General features: G+C 42.0%; 1 protein-coding gene across 2 annotated transcripts in view; it reads left to right on the top strand.

The window, feature by feature from the left end:
- Positions 1-18,917, top strand: part of ubl3a (ubiquitin-like 3a) — a 43,980-nt gene extending 25,063 nt beyond the window's left edge. The window contains exons 2-5 of one of the 2 annotated variants that reach the window (XM_049591697.1): positions 10,303-10,411; positions 12,715-12,801; positions 15,318-15,395; positions 17,078-18,917. In XM_049591697.1, the coding sequence (XP_049447654.1) occupies positions 10,303-10,411; positions 12,715-12,801; positions 15,318-15,395; positions 17,078-17,130 (327 nt within the window). In that variant the 3' untranslated portion in view covers positions 17,131-18,917. Of the gene's footprint in view, positions 1-10,302; positions 10,412-11,271; positions 11,602-12,714; positions 12,802-15,317; positions 15,396-17,077 lie in introns of those variants that run through there. The other variant, XM_049591696.1, reaches the window with a different exon arrangement.
- The last annotated feature ends 4,891 nt before the right edge of the window (positions 18,918-23,808 follow it).

The raw sequence follows: 23,808 nt of genomic DNA on the forward strand, positions 1-23,808 counted from the left end.
GCTGCTGCCTGTGTGCCCGCAGCTCCCTGTACTAAAGAGTAGCGTGAAAGTGAAGAGCACTCACTCCACAGCAAAATCCTGTGACCAGAAATCCCCTTTACAGACATTAAACCTGGAGTAACAGACTTTTTTTTGCCACTTAGGGGCAGCTGAAACAAGTTGTGAACAGAGCACTGAGACATCAACACCGTTTAATGTTGATGTATTAACCAACAGTTGCTTATTTGCACATCCAGCAGTTACAGATCAACATAAGCATTCATTTTAAGTCGTGCTTGTGGTCACCGGATGAATTTAAGTCCGATGTTCACTCTGTTTTAGCTCTGTTTTTGGTCCCAATTCATAACGGAAATATTTGGCTCCTTCACTGCTAAATGCTGCACTGTGTTCACCAGCTAGTTGTGAACTTTGTCTCCAGTTTGGTGCTGAGCAGGTACTGAAAACTTTACAGAAAACTTTAAAGATTCTGTCAGTGTCATCCTGTGTTATAAAAATGGCTTTAGGGTTTTGCTGTTTGTATTTTTGGTTACAGCCCCTCATCCTCCAGCCTCTGTTGATAAAAGTAATACTCCAGGTTATGCTGTACAAGAATCAAATGATTGCTTTCAGTATGATGCTAAGGTCCTTATTATTGTACAGTAGTGGTTATTCAGGCATGGCTGTGACGCCTGAATGAATGCAGCAGCAACACACGCCTAGGGTTATTTGCATTTCCTTCGACAGACACAAAAACACAGCATTGTACTTGCTGTTAAAGAAAAGACCAGTTGTTTGCTTGCTAGGCACATGATGAGACTTAATCACTCTCAAATTAAAGATTTCACACTTGAGCTCTGCGGCGACAGCATCAGTGTGTAAAAGGAATTATGAGAATTAGAAATTTAAAGATGTGCACATTTTGTCAAAGTCAACAGCTTTATAAAACATTAGCTGTGAAAGATCTAATAAAAAAAAAGATATAAAATTCTATGTAGACTGAAATATTAATGCAGCTCATACATTTTCAGTGCTGTTCATGCTGAGTGGTCATGTCTGTCGCTAAAACGGGAAGTCTGTGAATGCTTTGCTGAGCAATGCACTGTAGTGTGAGCTCTGTTTGCCTTTTAGCAAACACTGTTCATTTTGTGCAATGATGGACCAAAAATACACACATGGCTTGAGAGACAATGTGCAAACCTCTGCTAACTTTTCCTGGAAGTGCAGAAGTACAGCATGTGGCATTGTGTAGTCCAACTACTTTTTTTAAAAAATGCTCTGCCTTTGATTAACACAGTTTTTGGCTGTGGAATCCATGAAATCTGTTGAATTTACTGCCGTGGAGCAATATCTGCGCAAGGGTAATCTGATTAGTCTGAAATGGTTGTTAAATCATCTCTGGGCTGATGTTGCAAGAACAATAGATGAATGGACTTCAGCTGATTTAAAACAATAGAAGAAAACCGCAGTGAGTTCAGCGTGTGCGTCACATTTAACCTCGAGCTTTTGAGAGTGCAAGGACACAGAGTAACATACGCTTCTCTACCTGACAAATGAAATGCTCTTGTCTTTGAGCAACCTCTACAATTGAAAGTGTTTTCCTGATATATTATTTCCTGCTGATTCTAATACCCCTCACTCGTGCTGGCTTGGCTTGGATTGGTTTGACTTGGCATGTCAGGCAAGCGTGGCAGAGATTTGCATCTCCATTACTGCAGGGCTTCCTGCTCGAAGGTGTCTTTAACTGATGATGGCTTGTCTCGACTGATGAATTTTTAAAGCAGTGGGCGGATCCACAGTTAAAAAGTCTTCTGCTGTTTCGCTGCAAACGTTTATCCGTCATATAGCACGGCAGGTAAAAACAGGTAAAAGAAGTGCACCTGTTGGAAGTGACCTCTTTGCAGATGTTCAGCAAGAGCCTATTGTCTGCAGCTCTTTATCAACATCTCACTGTGGCTGCTTCTGCTTTCACTCTTCCTCCCTGTGGTAGTAGTAGACTTGCTTTCGTTCAATAAAAGCCGCTAACAAAGTTCTGCTAATTGCAATTCTTTATAATAAAAGTCCCATATTGTTTTGTTATGTGAAAGTTTTTATTGTGAAGCAGCAAAACAAGAAAATGTTGAGATTTCATCAGCTGTAACTTAACATGACTCCATACAGCTGATAGCAGACATGAACTAGTTAATAAAGCACATATTTAAAGTAAAAACAGGAAGCAGGAGCGAAACTAAACTCCAGACCACAGAGATTCAGTAAGAAGTTACAAAAGCACTGAGAGCTGAACACACTGAGACTTTAGAAACACCTTTCTCTCTGGTCTCCTGCACAGACAGAGGCGAGTTGAGTCTCTCAACATACAGACTTGTTTCATGAGGAGAAGAGGGGTCAATGGGGGTTGGCTATGGGAGGCAAGACATCACCGCTTCTGGCTTGGAGGCAGGAGGGCGCACTTTTGGCCTTGCTCCCGAGAAGGTCTATCTCTGGTGCAGCTCGGCGTGGTTTGGCACGTCTTAACTGGTAATGGAAAGACGAATAGGATGGCATGGTTTGACTCAGCGCAGCCAAAAGTGGTAATGGAAAAAAGTTATTCATCTTAAAACTGTTAAATCTTAACCACACTGAAGCATCACAGAAAAATCTGTTCCACCACAATTGTGCATATGATAGTAGATATACTGCTGAAATTACGCTCGTTCAGCCTTTACAAAAGTACCAACGCACTTGTAATCACGCTAAAGACCAGCTTGAGTTGTTTAATATTACAGTGCGTTATTATTTTAAAGACGTGAGCACTGTCCACATAGTGTACATGCAAAAGACAGAAAACCAGGACAAAACAGCACCGATGACTAACTAGCTCCCTGGTTATTTCAAGTGTTGGCATGGCAACCAGCAGAGCATGACTGTAGGCATAATCGGCAGTGATTGTTGCAATAAATCTTGACTCGTCATGTGGTGGACACACTGTATACACATAGGAATATCTCACTTGTTGCCTGGCTCTGTTTTACAGTTTATGCATTTGTTACTACGTCATGGAAAATACAAATACCGAATATTTTGCATACAGTGCGCGTTGTGCAATGCAAGCTGCTGGTTAAGCAGGTCAAACAAACTATGACACACTAGCCATGATAGATAAGTGCCTTATAAAGATGGTTAATCATAAACGAAGTTAAGCTGGGTCACTGTCCTGCTGTTTATTTGTAGATCTTTACTGCAGTGAAAAGATCTGTTGCATCGTTCAGCTGACTACAGTGACGCAGATGTTTGTGCTATGCACATTTGGTCGTGTGCCTTGACATAAAAGCTACAAGCTCATCCTGACTTTACATTAAAGGTCCAATGTGTTGGTTTTAAGGGGATATTTTGGCAGAAATGGTATATAATGTTCATAACTATGATTTTGTTAGTTTAAAATGAGTGTTTTTTATGTACACACGGAGTAGGTCCTCCTCTAAGGAGTCTGCCATGTTGTTTCTACAGTAGCCCAAAACGGACAAATCAAACACTGGCTCTAGATAGGGGCATTCACGTTTTCACCTCAGCCACAGTATTTATCCTACACGCTTGGCACATGAAAGATGAAACTCCAGAGGGTCACTCCAGCCACGTTACAGCAATCCACAACTTAAATTGAATGTCAGCCAGGGGCGTGAAGTGTGTATGTGTATGTGGGCGGGTGGGGCTTGGCTCGGACCACATCCATCTACGAACCCAGCATTCATTGTGATTACAGTTACACCCCTGTAAAATTTTTTGACTGAATTTTGCAGACTTAGAATGTTACCTTGACAAAAATGCTCACAGACAGACAGACCCAACTAACCGAGTACTCAAAACGACTTCTATGGTAGTTCCTGCTACAACAGGTGTCACCAGGACCACGTTTTGCCATGATGACACACTTACACAGACTGACAAGGTGAAAACAATTGGACTGGAAAATAAATGAAATGCATGAAAGGGCCGTAGTGTGACTTGACAGCTCATAAAGAACTTACTTCTACATGTAGCTCTTACTGAAGCTTGTTAAGGGCAGTAGCATGAATGAGTAGACAGAACAGGATGAACTCACACGTTACTGCCCAAACGGATGAGCAGCCTCACCCACATGTTTCCAAAGTGAGTATTTAAAGTGTCATAAATTTCTTGGTATCCTCTTAAACAAGACAATTATGTTTCTTTGTCTTTCTGAGGTTGCTGTGTAACTTTGAAAATGCTTTCCTCTGCATATAATGTGACATATTTCTGCCAGCTGGTACGTTTATCTCCAGTTAGTTATGTGTTAGGTCTTGAAATAAATATTTAAAAGACCATATTTTAAGGAAGGGGAAGAAAGAAAATGAATTTGAAAAAGTACCTTATAAAGTGATTGCAGTAATGCACTACCCAGAGCACTGTCAGACGCACATAGTCACAGACACACTGAGATTACAAATCCTCGCCTTAGGCTTTGTTTCTCGTATCACACTATTATCAGTCAGCCGCTGTTACATAACCGCTCTGTCTGTGTGTATGTGTGCACAAAGTAAGAAGCTCACAAAGAAAAAAAACTATTTATAATATTGTATTAAATATGTCAAAGTCAGAATGAGGCTTTTCGACAAATCAAAAGAGTTTATTTTCCTGTGAGCTCGCTAGCTTGCTCGCTACGTTAACATCTGAGGAAGTGAAGCTGCATTCAGCCTGCCGTTCCATCACACACAGTGATTCTCTAAAAAACCCCCTTTCCAGTGTGTTTTTAATTAAAGAAAACAATGGCTTCATGATAGAATTTGTGTGCTAATGGCGGCTAATAATTGCTGTAGCTCTTTATGTGTTTGTAAAATCACTCAGAGCTTGCAAAGCTGTTTTATTTACTCAGTTTTGTCTCATTAAAAAAAAAAATGGGCCAAACGTCTTTCAGGCTGCTTTTTTCTCTAGGTTTGTTCACAATTTGTCCAACAAGCCGCAACATAACCTTTTATGTCTCCTTTCTTGTAGCTGCTAATATTCATTTAAATTTTCTGACAGCCGTGCCAGAGAGAAAAGCGCCTATAAGTAATTAGCAATAAAATCAGAGACTGATAATTCATGTGGGATTTGTGTTCTCAAAGTGCTGCGTAGCTACATTCTTGAGCTTACAGTCAAATTTTCTCCAGATTTAATGGGCAAGTTAAAGCAGGCTGGCTTCTGGATCCAGCTGGCTCATTTTAAATGGACCCCGGTCGGGCTAATCACCCACCTCCTCTCTTAAACTCATTCATACAGTTAGGAATCCACACTGACAGCAGCGGCTAACCTTACTGCTCATATAAAGCTGCTCTAATATATTCCCACAGGAAGGCTTCCCACTCTGTAATTTGTTGACTGCTGCAGAGGGTCTAAAGAGCAGCAATACTCTTTAATGCACTTATAAACATAAGCACACACACACACGCACACACATGCATACACCATTGCCTTGAGAAAGAGTTGAGAGCGGTACTCAGGGAGGAATAATTATAGATGGCATTGAATTTCCTGCTCTCCACCGTGTGCAAACAGTGTTTAGCCAAGAGGCTTTGCTTACTTCACATGTTTACACCATGGCACTACTTGGCAGCAGAGTCACATTATTGCACTGTGTCTGAAATGTCTGCAGTGGAGACTTGACAAGCAGGGAGCTGTGTCACCACTTTCATGCACAAGTAGCCTGTTTCTTTATTTTATTTCTTTCCAGAAGTGGACAGGAATAGAAGCGACTGCACCAGGATGCCTCAGCATTACAAATACTCTGACATACTCACATTGGGGGAGTGAAATACTCGCTGTCTTCTAGTTCTCCACGAGCTGTGCAAGCTGGTGAAGCCTTCATACAGCTGATTTCTGGCATCACGAGCTTACAGTGAGGCTGGTTGCAAGCTGTTTGTACGCATGAGTAACTGACTGCCTGCAGATATGTGTACGTACTGTATATTTATGTTTATGCATAAATGCATGAAACACAGCTCTCCCCCATACCTGGAGCTGTTGTATTTGTTCCAGAGAATAGATGGTAATTGAATATACTTCCCTGAGCTGGCTGTGAAACCTCATTATCAGCCCCTGTGTAGAGGAGAGTCCACAGAGAAGGCACAGGGACCCTCGGGGAGAGGGGGTAGGGAGAGGGAAAAGAGGATGGAGGAGGTGAGACCTTGATTCAGTTAAAATCTGGATCAAAATAAAAGGTGGAAAAAGAAAAAAGGATGGCATAAGCTCACCTGTGGAGATACAGATAGGTGATAAATGGAAGGAAACTTCCCCACTATGAGCTACCAGAACAGATTCAGTGTTACTTGGCATGGGGGAGAACGCTGGTTATCTCCCGGAGGTGTCCAATCTGGTGACTGTAAAGGCCGTAGCATTTCACTTTAATCCTCGTCAAGCCATACAGTGACCTTTGTATGGAAGCATCTGCATCGATTATGTATTTTTCTACTTAGGTTATTTTTTCGATTTGTCTCTAGGAAAAAAATCAGCTGCAAGAATAGAGGAAGCAAAAGATGACAGAGAGCAGCAAATAAAGAGACTGAAAGTTGTGCAGGTTGATGATAAGAGGAGAAATGCTGATTCTATGTTTAATTGAAGCTAGCTCGTTGTCTCTTGTTGTTCAGGCCTTGTACATTCCTCCACTGTACGCTGTGCAGAGCGGGAGATTGACAGAGTGGGGGAGAAAGACAAGAGGGAAACAGACAGAGCGAAGGAGGGAGATGGAGAGAGGGGGATGCAGTGATTGCTGCATGGAGAGGAAGACAATATGATGTGACACTGTAGGAAACGGGCAGGAGGAGGGGGAGAAGCTATCTTGTAGGTGTTATCAGGTTAAGCCACCCACCACTGGCTGTCACCATGGTGACACCATGGTAACGACCAGGTGTTAAACCAGGATGGAGCGAGACCTTGCTCACATAAAGGGACGTCCTCTGTGCGTTTCCTCTTCATTATTTCTGTCTTCCTCTGTCTCATTCGGAGTCACTCTCAGGTATTGTTTGTCGTGCGGGGTTGTTTATTCGTAAAAGACTGTCATAAGTTACATTTCCCATTCAGCCAATCACTCACCAGCATTCCTGCTTTATGATCTGTGTCCCATTTGTAGAGTTGCAACTTTCCCCTGTGGACCCAAAGCTCAAAACTATCAAGCTCATGCAATCTCCAAGACACAGTTTTACTTGTGTATATGAATGTTTGTGGGGTCAATATTGAGGTCAAATGCAACTTTTTTTCTGATTATCGCTGTATGTGCTGTTGTTTGTGTGTGTGTGTGTCTATGTGTCTGTGTGTGTGTGAGGATGTATGTCTCTGTATAGCTCTTTCATTCTTAAACCTATGAGCTGATTTGATAACGTGCTTACAGAGATCTCTGTTTCAATCCGTTGGTGTTAGCTCTGTTACATCACTGCAGCCGGCTCTGTGTGTGAGCATGTGTGTATGCTTATGTGTGTGTGTGTGTGTGTGGCTCAGTGGACTGAGTTTGGTGGGCAGTGGGGAGGAAATAGCGGGCTAAGAGACGCCCGGCACACACTAACAATGACACGCACGTGCTTGTGCCATGCATGCACTGCAGGCCAGACACACAAATATAGAAAGCAAAGTCAAACACACACCACAGACCTTTGCACTGGCTCTTAAAGGCACACTGCACCACTGCTAAACACACACCATGCCAGTTAAGAGATAACCTCTAATTTGCACCCTAATGACAGGCAATTGGTGTGCAAATTAATGGTTTTAAATACAAAACTACACACTGCGATCACTTCTATATTTGGGTGATTTAAGGTGAGAAATGCACAAAGAGATGTGATGCTTAGCAACACACATCTGGCCTCTCTTTTTTTAGTGTGATTATTTCCAGCGAAGTTGCACTTATTATTTGTTAATATTAGGGATGTCAATTTTAGTTAATGTTGCTTTGATAGCCCGACACCCATTAACTCCCAGCTAACTACATTTTAATGTTTTGTATTTTAAAAGTCTTGCCTTTTTTTAATCTTCAGTTGGCTTTGCTGACAAGACAGCTGGTTAGCGGTGGAAACATAGTGCCCACTGCCCACTCTCCGGTCTCCACTGGTCAGCTAGCCTCGGCCATTCTGCACTCCATACCTGTCGGGACAGTAGGAGCTAGCTTGCAGCGCTGCTCATTCTGCAATTACCACTGGGGATATTGATGGTTAACCATTGATTGTTAGCGGTGCCATCACGACCCATGATGGCAGGATGGTGTTGCAGCCGAAACATTGTGCCTATCCTCTGGTCTCCCTGCAGGTAGCCCCAGTGAGTAAGCAGCCTCATTTTGAGCTACAAAACCCCGTTAGCATTGTCAACTATGTTAACCCCACTGGCTGTGCTGACACTGCTAGTGGGGTTAACCGTGTCAAATTGTTGTTAAGGACGCTAAAGTGATTTGTGGCCCGGGGGTAGACTGGACGGTGGGCACTGGAGCGTGGCTCGTGCCGCATTTTCCTGACCGAACCCTAACCCTAGTCTGAGTCAGATATAAAAAAGCCTGGCACGACCCTGACAGACTTTCTGATTTTTAAGTCCGAACCTGACCCGAGCCAGAAGCAGTTTGTTCCCTGACATAGTTATTGCGTTATGTTGCGATCAGGCGTTGTCACGTAAATAACAAATTACAGCACTTGAATAGGCCATAGCACAACACAGCAGCATGTCAAGTTTGCCGATACTGAACTAAACCTAAGCAAAGTTTCTGATTTGTTATCCCGTCAAGCTCGGGTCAGGTATCCACACTCTAGTGGGCACAACATATCCACAGCAACACCATCCTGCCATCATGGGTTGGGACAGCGCCCCTAACAATTAACAGCTAACAGTTGATATCCCTGGTTGGCAAGTTTAAAATGACATTTTAGACTTGGAGGGAATCACAGTGAGTAAAGGCGGGGGCACATTTTGGACGTCAAAAGTGATTGTGAATTTTGAAATAGTCAGATGGTGTTGATTCTCATGCAGTGATTGTTTTTTATTGATCAAGTTTCTGCTCATCATTCATTCACAGTATTTTAGAAATAATAAAATACCTGCCAGAAAACAGAGAGAAACGGTTCTCAGTATGCAGCCACTGCTCAGCTGAAGTTCACTCACCTCCAACTCTTATTGAATAGTTTATAGCCCTTACTGGCCTTGTCTCGGCATGCAGTATGTCATTTTAAATGAGCATTTTTGAGCAAGTTTTCTGTGCAAAAATGTAGCATAAAGTAGAAATGCAGACAGTTTTTGATGCATCTCAATTTCTGTTTTGGTACAGTAATGTATGACAATTTGTTTTATCTGGATTTCATAGCCTATATGGTTGTTGTCATCTGTATTTTCCCTATTCTTTAGTGCGTGCTTTTTCCGATTTTCTGTGCAAAAGAAATGTGTGTATAATGGTGAAAATATTATGGCTATAATTATTATAAGGTTTCAGTTATGTGAATAATTTTAAGGTCTGTCCCCACCTTAGATATCACGCAGTAGACCTTTTAATGACAGTTCTCTACCTGCTTTAGAGGTGTTGCTCAGTAGTTGACAGGAAAGGGAACTTGCACACTGTTAAGAAGAGTCTGACACTATTAGTCATTTATGATTATTACTATACTTGGCTGTCACCACCGACTAGTGGGATAAGCTATCCGGGGCAGGTTGCACGTTTTAACAGCCTTTTGTATTCCAGCTAATTGTTTGTGTTTTGTGGGCAGTTTCACACAGAGAGAGCCAAGTTTGGTTTTATTGATATTACAAAGATACCCACAGTCTCATTCATAAATAATAACAAAAAAATGTATCTTGTGTCTGCAAGACAGTGGGTTTTAATAGTGTAGTCTTTACCCAGGAAAATTAAACTTAAAAAGCAGTAACATAGCAATTGCAGTGGAAATGTATTTGGAAAAAGGCAGTGGTCCCTCTTGAGGAATGCAATATAATAATAAATATGTTCAAACAATCATATATGGGTTTCATCTCTAAAGGAACAAGTCAAAGCAAAACATCTGGCTTGCAAGTGGTAAAAGGTGAGAAGGTGACAAACTGCCAGAAGTGACAGAATCGTGAACCAAAGACAAAGACACATGGAGTTAAAAGGGATGAGAAAAAGGAAGTTGGAGAGACAGATGGGAGTTAATCCTGCGGAAGGACGCTCCTCAGGGTCTTCACATCCTTCTCCTGTTTCCTATTAAAGTGCTTCAGTCGAACGCGTGTGCTTCCTGATTTGACTGTGTTTTATGTGACATATGGGACTGAAGCTTGTGTTGATGTGTCCAGTGATGTTTCTTACGTACAGTCCTAATGTCCCTGTCTTTTTTTTTTTAATCTGTGTTGCAGATAAACCTGCGGCTTATTTTAGTCAGCGGGAAGACGAAAGAGTTCCTCTTCTCTCCAAACGACTCGGCAGCGGACATCGCCAAACATGTTTATGACAACTGGCCGATGGGTGAGTAGCTACATTGATCCCTGAGTGACCCGGCACCAGTGGTTGATGAAGATGTAGTTACGTCTAGTGGCTACATAAGTATTTGTAGTCTCAAGGTGACCCAGACATTTCTTTTTCTTCACTCAGACATTTGTGACTTTTTCACTATTCCTTGATTTTTACTCAAATCCCATAGGCCTACTTTTTGGCACCACCATCTACAAATTCACTGTCACACTATTTGGATTTTCCAAAGCTGTTTCAACTGACTGCTGATCAGATTTTGGGATGTGGGGTTTAGGTTAACATGCTGGGGCATTTGCTATTTTCCCACATTCCTGCACATATGCTACAGAGCCATATTTTGATATTTTGTGATAAATCACGTTATTGCATAAGCACAGCTGTAGGGTGTTTACTTAAGCTGTAATTGCTAACAATTTAGCTGCTAATGCACTTTAAACCCATATGATCAGACTTATCTTGGCTGTATTTTCTATAACAAAGATAAAAAGCAGCTGAGGAGTCACAGTGTGTACCGAGAGAGCTGAGATCACATTTAAACCCACTGCTAATTACTTACATGTTGGTCTGTATAGCAGTGCGGGAACGTGCCAATCTTTGGTGTAGGGTAATTAGAGTGCACCCCTCCTTTCAGCCTGATTATCATTGCGTACAGGAATGTGGGATCGCAGTGCAGCCACCTCCTTTTTGTAATACACCCACTCCCTCAGTGCTGCAACACCCGTGTCAGAATTCACTGCTGAACTTGCAACACCTTGAGATGTGAACACCTTTCCCACAGTGCAGTCCAGCATGAGAAACTATAAATTTTACTGACAGATTCAGATTCGCCTTGACAAAAACAGTTTCCCTTTCAGTCCTGTCAAGTTTTGGAAGCGCCCAGTGTTCCTCCCGGACAACAGATCTGAACCCTGTGAGACCCAGAGCAGGCACTCAGTCAGCACCAACACCCTCCGCTAAGCTGGAGACAAACATCTGGTGGCCAGACGCCGCTGCCGTGCAACTCCCCCCGCTGTTTTCTCTCTCATTTAATGCCTTCACTTTTGTCTGCAGTTCTTCCCAAGCCACACCTCGTGTTCTTCTCTTGCTTTCCTGCTTTCTCACATTCTCTAGTGCATCCCGCAGAGCCCACATATTATACATTCTGCATATAATGATCTGAAATAAAGGCCCTAAACGTCTTAAAATATCCACAGTGCGGTTGTTGGTGGTCTTTGTCTTTCACCATGCAATGACTCATTTCTTTTTGCTTCACTGTTTACAGTATTTCATACTGTAAGACATGGCTAACATTGTAGTTTAAAGGGACAGTGCAACCCAAAATCCCAAATACATATTATTCCTTTACCTCGAGTGCTGTTTATCAAAGATTGTTTTGGTGTGAGTTGCCGAGTGTTGGAGATATTGGCTGTAGTGATGTCTGCTTTCTCTCAAATATAATGGGACTGGATGGCACTCGGCTTATAGTGCTCAAAGCGCCGTAAAAATACATTTGAAAGACTCAACAGCAATGTCTCTTTCCAGAAATCATGACCTGGTTGCTCAAGATAATCCACAGTAGTTTCATGTAGGAACTATTTTCACTCTACCCTACTACACCCACCAACTATTTGGCAGTGCAGGATGCAGTGTGCGTCGACTCATGAACGAGAGGATTGTGCTTGTTATAGTGTGTAACGTAAACACTAATGGCGTCCTTCATGGCTAAGCTGTAACGTTAGCTAGCTTATTGCACAGTCAGTTGACGAGTGTAGCTTGGTAGGAAGAAAATAGCTCCAACTCTACGACCGATATCTCCCAACATTCAGCAACTCACACCAGAACAATCTAGTTCGTACAGGTAAGAGGAGATATATGTATTTTTGATTTTGGGGTGAGCTGTCCCTTTAAGATTCAAACTTTTTTCATTTAATCTGCTTTACTGAATTTATTCAGAGCCCCTTAACAATTGAATTCTTTGTGTACTTCTCTAAATTGCTGGAGTTTGGGAACCTTTACTCGCAGTGTCCGATAAGACACTGGCTGTTTATTGTGTTTTTAAAGTATAATCAACTTCAGGTAGCAGTAAAGTGGTCGTGAAACGTCATTATTGAACCTGCATGTTTTCAGTTTGCAGATTATATAATGATGCTGAACATGACTTTTATTGAAGAAAGGTAAGATAATGTTATTTACAAAAGAATACAACTTTTAATGACAATCAGGAACAAAACAAAAAGGAGAAAAGCAGGGAAGGGAAAACACATGCCTCTCTCTTTAACTCTCTCTTTCCATCTGCCTCTGCTCCTTTTTTCTTTCAGACTGGGAGGAAGAGCAGGTCAGCAGTCCTAACATCCTGAGGCTGATCTACCAGGGCCGGTTTCTACACGGCAACGTAACACTAGGAGGTGAGAAAACACAGAGTGTACACCTCCCTAAAGAAAAAAACCCTCATGTGCTCATAGACATGCACACAAAATCACAGCAGTGTGTTGCTGGAAAGTTCTTTGCTGTTCTCATCTCTTTCCTGAGCCGCAGAACAGAGGTACCTCAGTGCTCCGGACAAGCCTGCTTTGACGGAGAGAGGGAGGAGAGAGGAAATACAGAAAAAGAGGGGAAAGAGACTGGTCAGGAAAGGGGCAAGACTGGCGTTAGAGTAGACCTCAAGCAGCACAAAGAAGAGACAGGAAGGGAGGAGGGGGGGGGGGCGTGAAAATGAAAAGTGGAGAGTAAAAGAAGATGGCAGCCCACTTCACTTCCCCCTGGCTTTAAGGCTTTTTACTCTACTTAACCCAATTTTGATTTGACTGGTGTTTTGTGTGGTTAATGGGGTTATGGCCGTCCCTAACCCTTTTACACTCATCCCATTACTGTCATCTATCTGATAATTCCCTTATCGCTGGTTTAACGTGTTTGCATGCTGACACAGAATCCTCTTAAAATCGAGCCAAAACTCTCAGTGGTTTTGAAATGCAAACATAGACACTGTGCACGTGTGAAAGAACACATGACATGATTGAGGCAGTTTTTGGGGAGCTACAGAGTTACACGTACTGTAACTAAGATATTAAGTGTGTGATTTTAATTAAATAGGTCTTTTTCCAGATATCATAGGACGAGTGTTATTTGTTTTATCGCAAAGCATATCAATATGAACAGAAAGAATTCTGCCAAGACCACTTTTTAGAGAGGCAGTGTGGACCGTCCACCAATTGAAAGATCAGCACATGTCGAAGTATCCTTGATCAAGATACTGAACCCCAAATTGCTCCTGATGGCTGTTCAATTGGTGTGTGAGTGTGTTAAAAACTGAATAGCAGGTTGCACCCTGTATGTTAGCCTCGGCCACCAGTGTATGAATGACAAAGACAAAGAGGACTCAGAGCTCACAACATCATGGCAACGGCACTCCCTGATGGCAGTGGCCTTCTAAGAAGGAAAATGTGCCATGCCACTCTGCAAAAACAGCTCAGGAATGGCCCTAGAAATTAGACAATGAGCTCAAGGTGTCAACCTGGCCTCCAAATTCCTCAGATCCCAATCTGATCAAGCATCTGTGGGACATGCTGATACCTCACCTCACAACTCACAGGAGTCAAAGGATCTGCTGCCAACGCCCTGGTCCCAGACACCACAGGACACCCTGAGAGGTCCTGTGTTCAGGCCTCACAGGTCAGAGCCAAGTGCAATCCAAGGAGGCCCCTCCATGGAACAGGGGTACCTCTGGGGTGCACGTCCAACGAATAGGGTAGGGTAGGGTAGTGGTTCCCAACTGGTGCAGCCACAGGGTCCAGAATTCTGCTTAGTCATTAGTTCAAGGTCAGTGTCACACTTGCGGTTGGCCATGTTGTCAAGCTAGTTTGCTGTCTCTGTGAAGCAGCTGTCCGTTAGTCACTCGCTCAGCAGCAGGAAATAGCCCTTCAAAATAAAATCTCTGGGCTTGAAATTCACTGTACTTGAAAATAAAGTGTGTTTTTTACAAACTTGACACTTTAACAAGTCACGACTACCCACTTTTGGACCACCACCCACCAACTGGGAACCACTGATCTAGGGAATTTTGAGGCAAGGTTGATACTTCAGCTTGGCACTACCATTACCACTAACACTACCATTGTGGAATGCCATTGCCATGAGGGAGGGTACTTGGTCTGCAACAGTGTGTAGGTGGATGGAGAGTGTCGAGTAGCATCCACATAAATACCAGGACCAAAGGTTTTCCAGCTGAATTGTAACAAGATGATCGATGTTATTTACCTCATCTGTCAGTGGTTTGAATGTTATGGCCGATCACTGTAAGGCTACACATCCTGTATTTACAGTATGGTAATGACTGAGGTGAATATGGAGAGGAATCTTCATTGTTTTCTGTGGGAATGTGGATCTTTTAAATCAATTTGAGGGGTGCCTGTGGTTTACAGATTTAACATTTTAACCTATGCAGTGTGGGACCTGCCCTGGTCTGGTTTTGGTATTGTTTTGGTCTCAGCCCCTCAAAGTCTTGGTCTTGATGCAGTCTGGTCTTGGTCATGACTCAGTTTAGGTGGTCGTGACTACAACACTGCCTTTAAGAACAGCCAGTCACATCCTGTGAAATAACTGACATTGTTCAGATATTTGGTTTATAAAAAGGATTGCGTTCTTGGCCATTGCAGGCTCTTCCCTTACCTGTAGGAGGTTTTTATTCTGCAGCAAAATGACCTCACAGTCAAACGTAACACCTTCAGCTGGAGATTATTATTTTACTGAGCAGCTCACCTCTTTCCAGTGAAGCATAATCTTTACTCTACAGTTTCAGAAAGCTGTTTAAGATGATACTGATGGTGAAGGACTTTGCAATGACACACATGCTGTAGCTCTCTGAATAACCTTTGCATCCTCTCTCCCTCTCTGTCTGTCCCTCTCTCTCACTTCTCTCCGCTAGCTCTCAAACTGCCCTTGGGGAAGACCACAGTGATGCATTTAGTTGCCAGAGAGACTTTGCCTGAGCCAAATTCCCAAGGTAACCAGCCCCTCTGTCCTTTCAGTCGGCCTTTTCACACGCTGAACAACTTTTAAACGTTCTGCTCCCAGCCATTATTTATCTCTACACATGGCTCCTGTTTTAGGAACAGCCACTGGTGCAAATAATTGGCTCCCTTAAGTGTCTCCCCAAGATACAGCACAATGTGAAGAACATACAGCTTAATATAAATCATATCAGAGGACAGGTCTCCTCTTTTCAAATGTGTTGCAGAGAATGATTGTATGAGGAGACAGTGGGTGATTTTAACCTCGCAAATAGAGTTCAGAGGGACATCGAAGGTTGCACAAAGCACTCTATTGACTAACCTCAATTTGCCGTGCACTCTGGGTAAAATACACCCAGGTAAGGTAAAATAAATAATGGCGTCAGTTTACAAAGCTGTTAATGCTTGGATTGCCTGTGTTCAGTCTTTGCTTTAATCAAAGCATCTAATGCCTACCATACACGATGAGACTCTGAAAAGACATTTTAAAGACTAAAGTCTGACACCTTCTCACATCTAAAGAGATTGTGAGTTTATTTAGTCACAGACTAGGATTTTACAAAGACTGGTTATTTTTGCAAGACAACAACTTGATACCTTTTGAGATCCTGCTCCCAGTGGAAAATATTACTCCAAACTCCCTTTAAAAAATATGAAATATACACAAGGTAAAAGGCGTTACATGTCGCCAGCGTTCTTGTCAATTAAAGCTGCACGCAAATATAATTTATAAAGATAAACTATATTTGCGTGCAGCTTTACAATTTGGATTTCGTCCCCTTAACTTGCTACTAGCCTCCATTGATTAGCTGCACTATTTTAGTGTGAGGAGACTGTGGGAATGAGACGTGAATCGTTTTATGAATTAAGATTTCCTACTAAAATAAGTGCGGGATGGTGACAAATAAAACACTGACTCTTGGTGACTCCACAACTCCACCAGTTTCTCCTCCTCCTTTTCCACAGTCCAAGAGAACCAAGTGGATCTTGCACCTCCTCGGAGCCCCGTCCATATTTATTTGCTACCCAGTTTGCTGCTTCTTGTTTTATGCTGGAGAGCGCTCCTATTGGTCATTGACAACACTTTTGTCATTGAACTTAGGTATTCACACAAGCCATGATTAAAAACTAAACATGTTTGATTTGTTGTAACGTTGAGGAGAAAAAAGACTGACTTAAGACAGCTTGGACTGAGTTTTATGACCACTGTACACCTAACAAGTGAGATAATAGGAGCAACGACCAACAGAGAGAGCTCTCTCATGATTTTATTCTGACATCAGAAGCTTGTCTGCCAAGTCAAATCTCTTGAAAAGCTGTTTGGTGTAAGGTTGGTATAAGTTAGACTAGTCCACAACAAAAAAAACTGGCTATGTTACTTCAAGTATCTGTGAGACATCATTCATATACAATCCAGAAAGTTCAAAGACTTTGAAGGATTATCAGGCACAAAAATGCTTCAAGTGGTTTATAAAACTATCAGACAGGATTTTACAACTATTTTATCTTCCCTCACCATCGCCAAGTAAACAGTAGAAATACAGAGTTCACGTTTCAAAGTAATCTACCAGGAATGTGTGCTCGTATTAACTGGCCAACGTTGCACCTTGTTGGACGATGTCCTTGTCAGACTGTGTTTGTCCTGATGATGATGTTTGTGTGTGTGTGATTTCAGGTCAGAGGAATAGAGAGAAGACCGGGGAGAGTAACTGCTGTGTCATTCTGTAAATACACACCACCACCGCCGGCCCTCCATCCTTCTCATCCGTTCTCGCCCTCAACATCCTGGACCTAATGAGCTTGTCCCCTGTCCTGGAGCCTGTGCACAATGCGGATATGCATACAGACGAACACACACAAACACACACTTCTTCTTTTTCTTTTTTGTTCCTTCTCTCACACATACAGAAAGACAGCAGGCTCAGGCTGATCCAGGACACAGAGCTGGGAGCAGGAAATTGATTAACGATAGAGTTGATTCCTTTGTTGTACTTGATTTGTTGTCATTACTGAAAATTAGTGGAAAGAACTGGATTTGCATGTTTTTTTCTTTTTTTCTTAATGCACACTTTTTTAAGCCTTCTGACACACACACACACACACACACACAAATACAAGAGACGTACACACCTTGTCCAGCCATCCTCAGCTGGTCTGTTTAAAGTCCATTTCTAACTGGCTCCTTATTCTAGCTGGTTGTCATAGTAATGCAGTGCCCAAGTTTGTGTGTGTGGCCTTGTTTTCTCATACAGACCGCTGAGAATTTTAACCACTAACAACACGCCAACATACCAACACATACACACACACACACACACACGCTATGACATCCTGTCTACACATCCAACCATATGTGCTTGTGTGATCTCCCTCGGTGCAGCAGACGAAGCTTAGATGTGCCTGATCAGAGAACTCAAACCAGGACACACACACACATACACACACACCTGTGTCCTTTCTACTGCCCTTCTCTGCATGTGCCCTTAAAGGTCACAGGAGAGAAATGATTCCCGTTTTGTCTGCGGAGCGCTGTAGAGACCGAACACGTCCTACTCTTTCAGTCGTCACATTCTTAGCCAAACAAAGCCTAACAAACAAACAAATAGACAAACAACCAGAGTTGGTGGTTTTGTTTTGGTTATTTGTTTGTCCATGACATTTGTGACTGTGTTTTGACAGTCCATGCATATTACTGACCGACCAGTGTTGTGATTAAAAAAAAAGAAAAACGTCATGTCAGTTTTCCTCCCTCCCTGATGCACCATCCCTCCCTCCCTCCGAGGAAAGGCTCGTCGTGCTCCTGTTTTTTAACAGTGTTGTGAAGGATCTCTGACAAATGGCTGTCCAAGCAGGGAAATTAACTCGGAATGAAAATGTTCCTTATTTGTCTTAATTCGCTTCTTACTCTCCTTAATTCTCTCTCTGCATTAATAAGTCCATTTTGCACAACTGAAGCATGTGCTCCTTCATCAGATTATTAATAAAAATGTATAAAAAGTTCTATTGTTTTATTTTATATTTTTCCAATGGAAGTAATGTTCCAACTAAGGTAACGTGTAGAATATATTTAATATGAATCTTATATAGAACATGATGACTCTAGATCTTGTTGATATACAGTATATTGGTGTTTAGTCTATGATTGTGTATACGGTTAGCTTCTAGCCAGTTCACAGTCACTCGCTGACAATGTCTTGTGCTTAACAGCAGCAAAACCTCCCTAATCATCGACAGACTGTATTTTTATTTTCTTTCTTCTGTGCTCTTTTATTATTTTTTTCATTTGTTTATAATTTGTTGTTTATTAATTTCTTTGTGGTTTTTTGCTTTAAAAGAATCGCTTTGTAACAGCACTAGGTCTTAAAAAAAATATTGTTTATATTGATCAGGGTTCAAATCTGTACAGAGATAAACGTTTTCAAACCAATTGTAAATAGCACTAATGCTCCCTCTCCCCCCCTCCAAACTTCAAAATGGAATACATCTGTAAACTAAATAAAGGTTATTGAAGTGCACTGCCTGTTGTCATGACTTGAATCATAAAACTCTCCAGCATCACCTGAGTCTGACGGCCTGTTGGTGACCATCACCTGACTGTCAACAAGAATTTTAACAGACAGTATAAAGTATTTTTAGCTGACTTATTCTTGATACTGGGACGCTGTCAGCAGATTGAGTCAGGGAAAGAAGTAGTTTAAAGTTAGGAGTGAGTCTGTGTTTGACTTTACACAAATAAAAGGATAGATTTAAACACTCAGCAAGAAAACATGCCAACATCTGTTCGCTGAAACAGCAAAAAATACTGTAAAACTGGAATAGTACGACAGTGACAGCAATGAAGGGCCATGTTATGCAGTATGACAGAAAGAGACATGTAGCAGGAATACTTCACCCACCAAATGACCATTTATACATCAGTTACTGTAAAACTTCAATTAATAGCCAGGGCTATTATCACTGAACTCAACAGGCCTATATTTGGGACAGGCCTTTAATTCCTTTCATACAAAACTGTTGCTCAGCAAAGATGGGAACTACAATCAAACTGTTTATTTAAACCAGTATGAAAATTACTTGCATGAAAATTAGGCTTCAGATAACATACTGATTATGAATCTGTCATTTGATCTCGCTCCGACAGACTGAGCATTCGAGGGTTTAGGCACCCGGCATACCAACACAACACCAATTTATCCTGTTAAAACAATATTCACCCGGATTAATTTTTATGAAAAACACTTGATTGTTTTGCTCAGTGGACCCTTACTGACTAAAGGAATGTGAATAACATACAATAATCGAGGGACAAACATATTCTGATTTTATGACAGCGTCAGAGGCAGGGAGTCACCACCTTTTTTTTTTTTTGTCTCTCTTGTTTACTGTGCCGGTAAATCTGAAGGAATTACGGTCATCTTTGGTGCCCATGATTATATCTGTATGCGTGACCGAAGCAGCTAACTAACAATAGCTCGTGTAGGTAGCCAACAACCTGATTTACACATCCAAGAATTTCTGTAAAATGAACCACTTGGCAGCCAGACCAGGCATTTACTTGGGACTAGGATTTTAATTGACGTTTTACGGTAGTTATGCTGTGTCACCTTGAGTTCATGAAGTAAACTTTTTCTTGCACGCCTTCAGGAAAGACAGCTGACATATTAATGTATTGATTGACTGGGGACCGTGTTTAACAATAGCAAAACTGTATCAAACCATCCGTGAACAAACTCACGCAACTCATGCAGTATATTCCAAGTCTAATTTATCCAGTCGTACCTTAGTACTTCCCAAACACATGCAATTTTGCTAAAACCTTACTATTTATGACCGAACTGAAAGTGAATCTTGTCTATGCTCTCTTCAAAGCCAGACTCCAGTACTCCAGTAAGGTTTTTTAAGCGAAATGGCATGTGTTGAGCATACAACTGGGTAAATTAGACTTGGATTATACTGCATGAGTTGTGTAAAAGCTATTGAAAACAAATTTTTTGATATACACTGAACAAAAATATAAATGCAACACTTTTGTTTTTGCTCCCATTTTTCATGGGCTGAACTCAAAGATCTAAAACTCACAAATCTGTCTAAATCTGTGTTAGTGAGCACTTCTCCTTTGCCGAGATAATCCATCCCACCTCACAGGTGTGGCATATCAAGATGCTGATTAGACAGCATGATTATTGCACAGGTGTGCCTTAGGCTGGCCACAATAAAAGGCCACTCTAAAATGTTCAGTTTTATCACACCGCACAATGCCACAGATGTTGCAAGTTTTGAGGGAGCATGCAATTGGCATGCTGACTGCAGAAATGTCCACCAGAGCTGTTGCCCGTGAATTAAATGTTCATTTCTCTACCATAAGCCAAGACAATTTGGCAGTACATCCAAGCGGCCTCACAACCGCAGACCACGTGTAACCACACCAGCCCAGGACCTCCACATCCAGCATGTTTACCTCCAAGATTGTCTGAGACCAGCCACCCGGACAGCTGCTGCAACAATCGGTTTGCATAATCAAAGAATTTCTGCACAAACTGTCAGAAACCATCTCAGGGAAGCTCATCTGCATGCTCGTCCTCATCGGGGTCTCGACCTGACTGCAGTTCGTCGTCGTAACCGACTTGAGTGGGCAAATGCTCACATTCGATGGCGTCTGGCACGTTGGAGAGGTGTTCTCTTCACGGATGAATCCCAGTTTTCACTGTTCAGGGCAGATGGCAGACAGTGAGTGTGGCGTCGTGTGGGTGAGCGGTTTGCTGATGTCAACGTTGTTGATCGAGTGGCCCATGGTGGCGGTGGGGTTATGGTATGGGCAGGCGTATGTTACGAACAATGAACACAGGTGCATTTTATCGATGGCATTTTGAATGCACAGAGATATCATGACGAGATCCTGAGGCCCATTGTTGTGCCATTCATCCACGACCATCACCTCACGTTGCAGCATGATAATGCACCGCCCCATGTTGCAAGGATCTGTACACAATTCCTGGAAGCTGAAAACATCCCAGTTCTTGCATGGCCAGCATACTCACCAGACATGTCACCCATTGAGCATGTTTGGGATGCTCTGGATCGGTGCGATATGACAGCCTGTTCCAGTTCCTGCCATATCCAGCAACCGCAGCCATTGAAGAGGAGTGGACCAGCATTCCACAGGACACAATCAACAACCTGATCAACTCTATGCGAAGGAGATGTGTTGCACTGCGTGAGGCAAATGGTGGTCACACCAGATGCTGACTGGTTTTCTGACCCCCCCAGACTCCCCCAATAAAGCAAAACTGCACATTTCAGAGTGGCCTTTTATTGTGGCCAGCCTAAGGCACACCTGTGCAATAATCATGCTGTCTAATCAGCATCTTGATATGCCACACCTGTGAGGAGGGATGGATTATCTCGGCAAAGGAGAAGTGCTCACTAACACAGATTTAGACAGATTTGTGAACAGTATTTGAGGGGAAATGGTCTTTTGTGTATGTAGAAAAAGTTTTAGATCTTTGAGTCCAGCTCACGAAAAATGGGAGCAAAAACAAAAGTGTTGCGTTTATATTTTTGTTCAGTGTAGTTTTGTTGCTGTGGTCCCCACATGGTCCCCCAATCAATCAAAAAAATCAGTAAGTTCACTGTTTTCTGTGGAGGCATGCGGGAAAAACAAAGTTTTCTTCACAAATTCAAGGTAAAACAGGATGACCTACTGTCATACAGTCATTTTGTGGGTGAAATATTCCTTTAAACTTAGGGTGATGCTGTGTTTAACTTTAAACACACATAGGACACTTAGCTACTGTTAGAGTTATTGAACAGTGATGCAGTTTACATACTTCATTTGAAGGTATGTATGAAGTATGTGATTTCCTTTCTTGAAGGAAATGGCCACTTTAGAATAAAAATACAGACAGTACTTACTCACCCTCATGCTGACAAGAAGTCCAGTGTAGTTTTTTAATCCACAAAACTCATTCGGGGTATTGAAGGATAACAGCCAGACGGATTTTTCCATACACTTTAAGTGCATGGAACCCAAGTCCAAAATCATTTTGAAAATGTAACAAAACTCCGCTAATGCATTTCAGAAAAACGTCAGAATGGCTCGTCCATAATAATCCAAGTGTCCTGAAGTCGCGGCATGCAAAATTGACCAGAAAAGACCAAATTTATTCCACTTTTATAGCATCATTTCTCACCTTGGTCAGTTAGCCTGCCCTGTAGGAGTGCTGTGTTTACATGGCAACTCGCGTGAGACTCGAGAACTAGCACCACCACTAGTCCTCAGCTAGTCTCACGTTGGGTTCCATGCACTTCAAGTGTATGGAAAAATCCGGTTGTCTGTTATCCTCCGACACCCCGAACGAGTTTCGTGGATTAAAAAACTACACTGGACTTCTTGTTGGCATGAGGGGGAGTAAGTACTGTCTGTATTTTCATTCTAAAGTGGCCATTTCCTTTAACATACTGTAAAGTGGTACCGCAATATAAAAATATTCTATCAGAGGTAAAAGTACTGCATTTAATATTTTACCAAAGGAAAAGTAAAGTGAGTAAAACAGACTTAAAGTGTCAAAAGTTGAGCACTCAGCAGACTGTCCCCTTTAAGAGTGGTACATTATTATACATACATGATGTAGTCCTGTCTGAAAAATAATATTTTTAGACACTTTGAACCAAACTCAGAGCCTGGTCACGTTGCAGAAAATACCTACTTAGACACATTCCAAAAAAAACATGCGGACATCTGTTTGCTGACACAACAAAATGCTGTAAAACTGGAATAGTGCGACACTGACAGCAATAGATTGCCATGTTGTGCAACATTACAGGAAAGTTAAGTCACCTGTGGGTAATAGTTTGTGGGCAGGCAGTTTAGTGCATAAACAACATGTCCTACAGACTTTTAACCACAAAAAATAAAATCAATTGAGCATATTATCAATGCGGTGTATCAGTGCATTATGTAGTATTGGGTAGCTACACCAAACTATATGTGATAAGTTGGATTACTCAATGACTTTGGTTCCTCCTTTTGTCAGATCAAAGGGAATAATAGATGCTGGGCAGTGGTTAAAGCTGGGGTAGGCAGTTTAATCTTGGCATCACTGGGCAAAAATTACAAAGTAAACTTTGACCCAATGTTAATTTAAGTGTTTTTGAGTACACTAGACTTCTGCACTTCCTCTGGCTTTTCAGGCTTTGGAGAATCTAAGCCTTAAGGGGGGACTTTGGCCAATCACAAGCTCATTTTAATCACTGTTTGTGTGTGGTCGAACTGTCAAAGTAGGCAGTGCTGATCAAATATGAATCAAGATTCACTGTGTTGCCTTTTTCTCACCTGAAATGTTTGTAGAAATGTATTTCAGTGTACTGTTTAGCTGTGAAATGAGAACATTTGCTCTGGCCAGTGGG

This window comes from Epinephelus fuscoguttatus, linkage group LG12 (genome assembly GCF_011397635.1).
Source record: "Epinephelus fuscoguttatus linkage group LG12, E.fuscoguttatus.final_Chr_v1".
NCBI classification, from domain to species: domain Eukaryota; kingdom Metazoa; phylum Chordata; class Actinopteri; order Perciformes; family Serranidae; genus Epinephelus; species Epinephelus fuscoguttatus.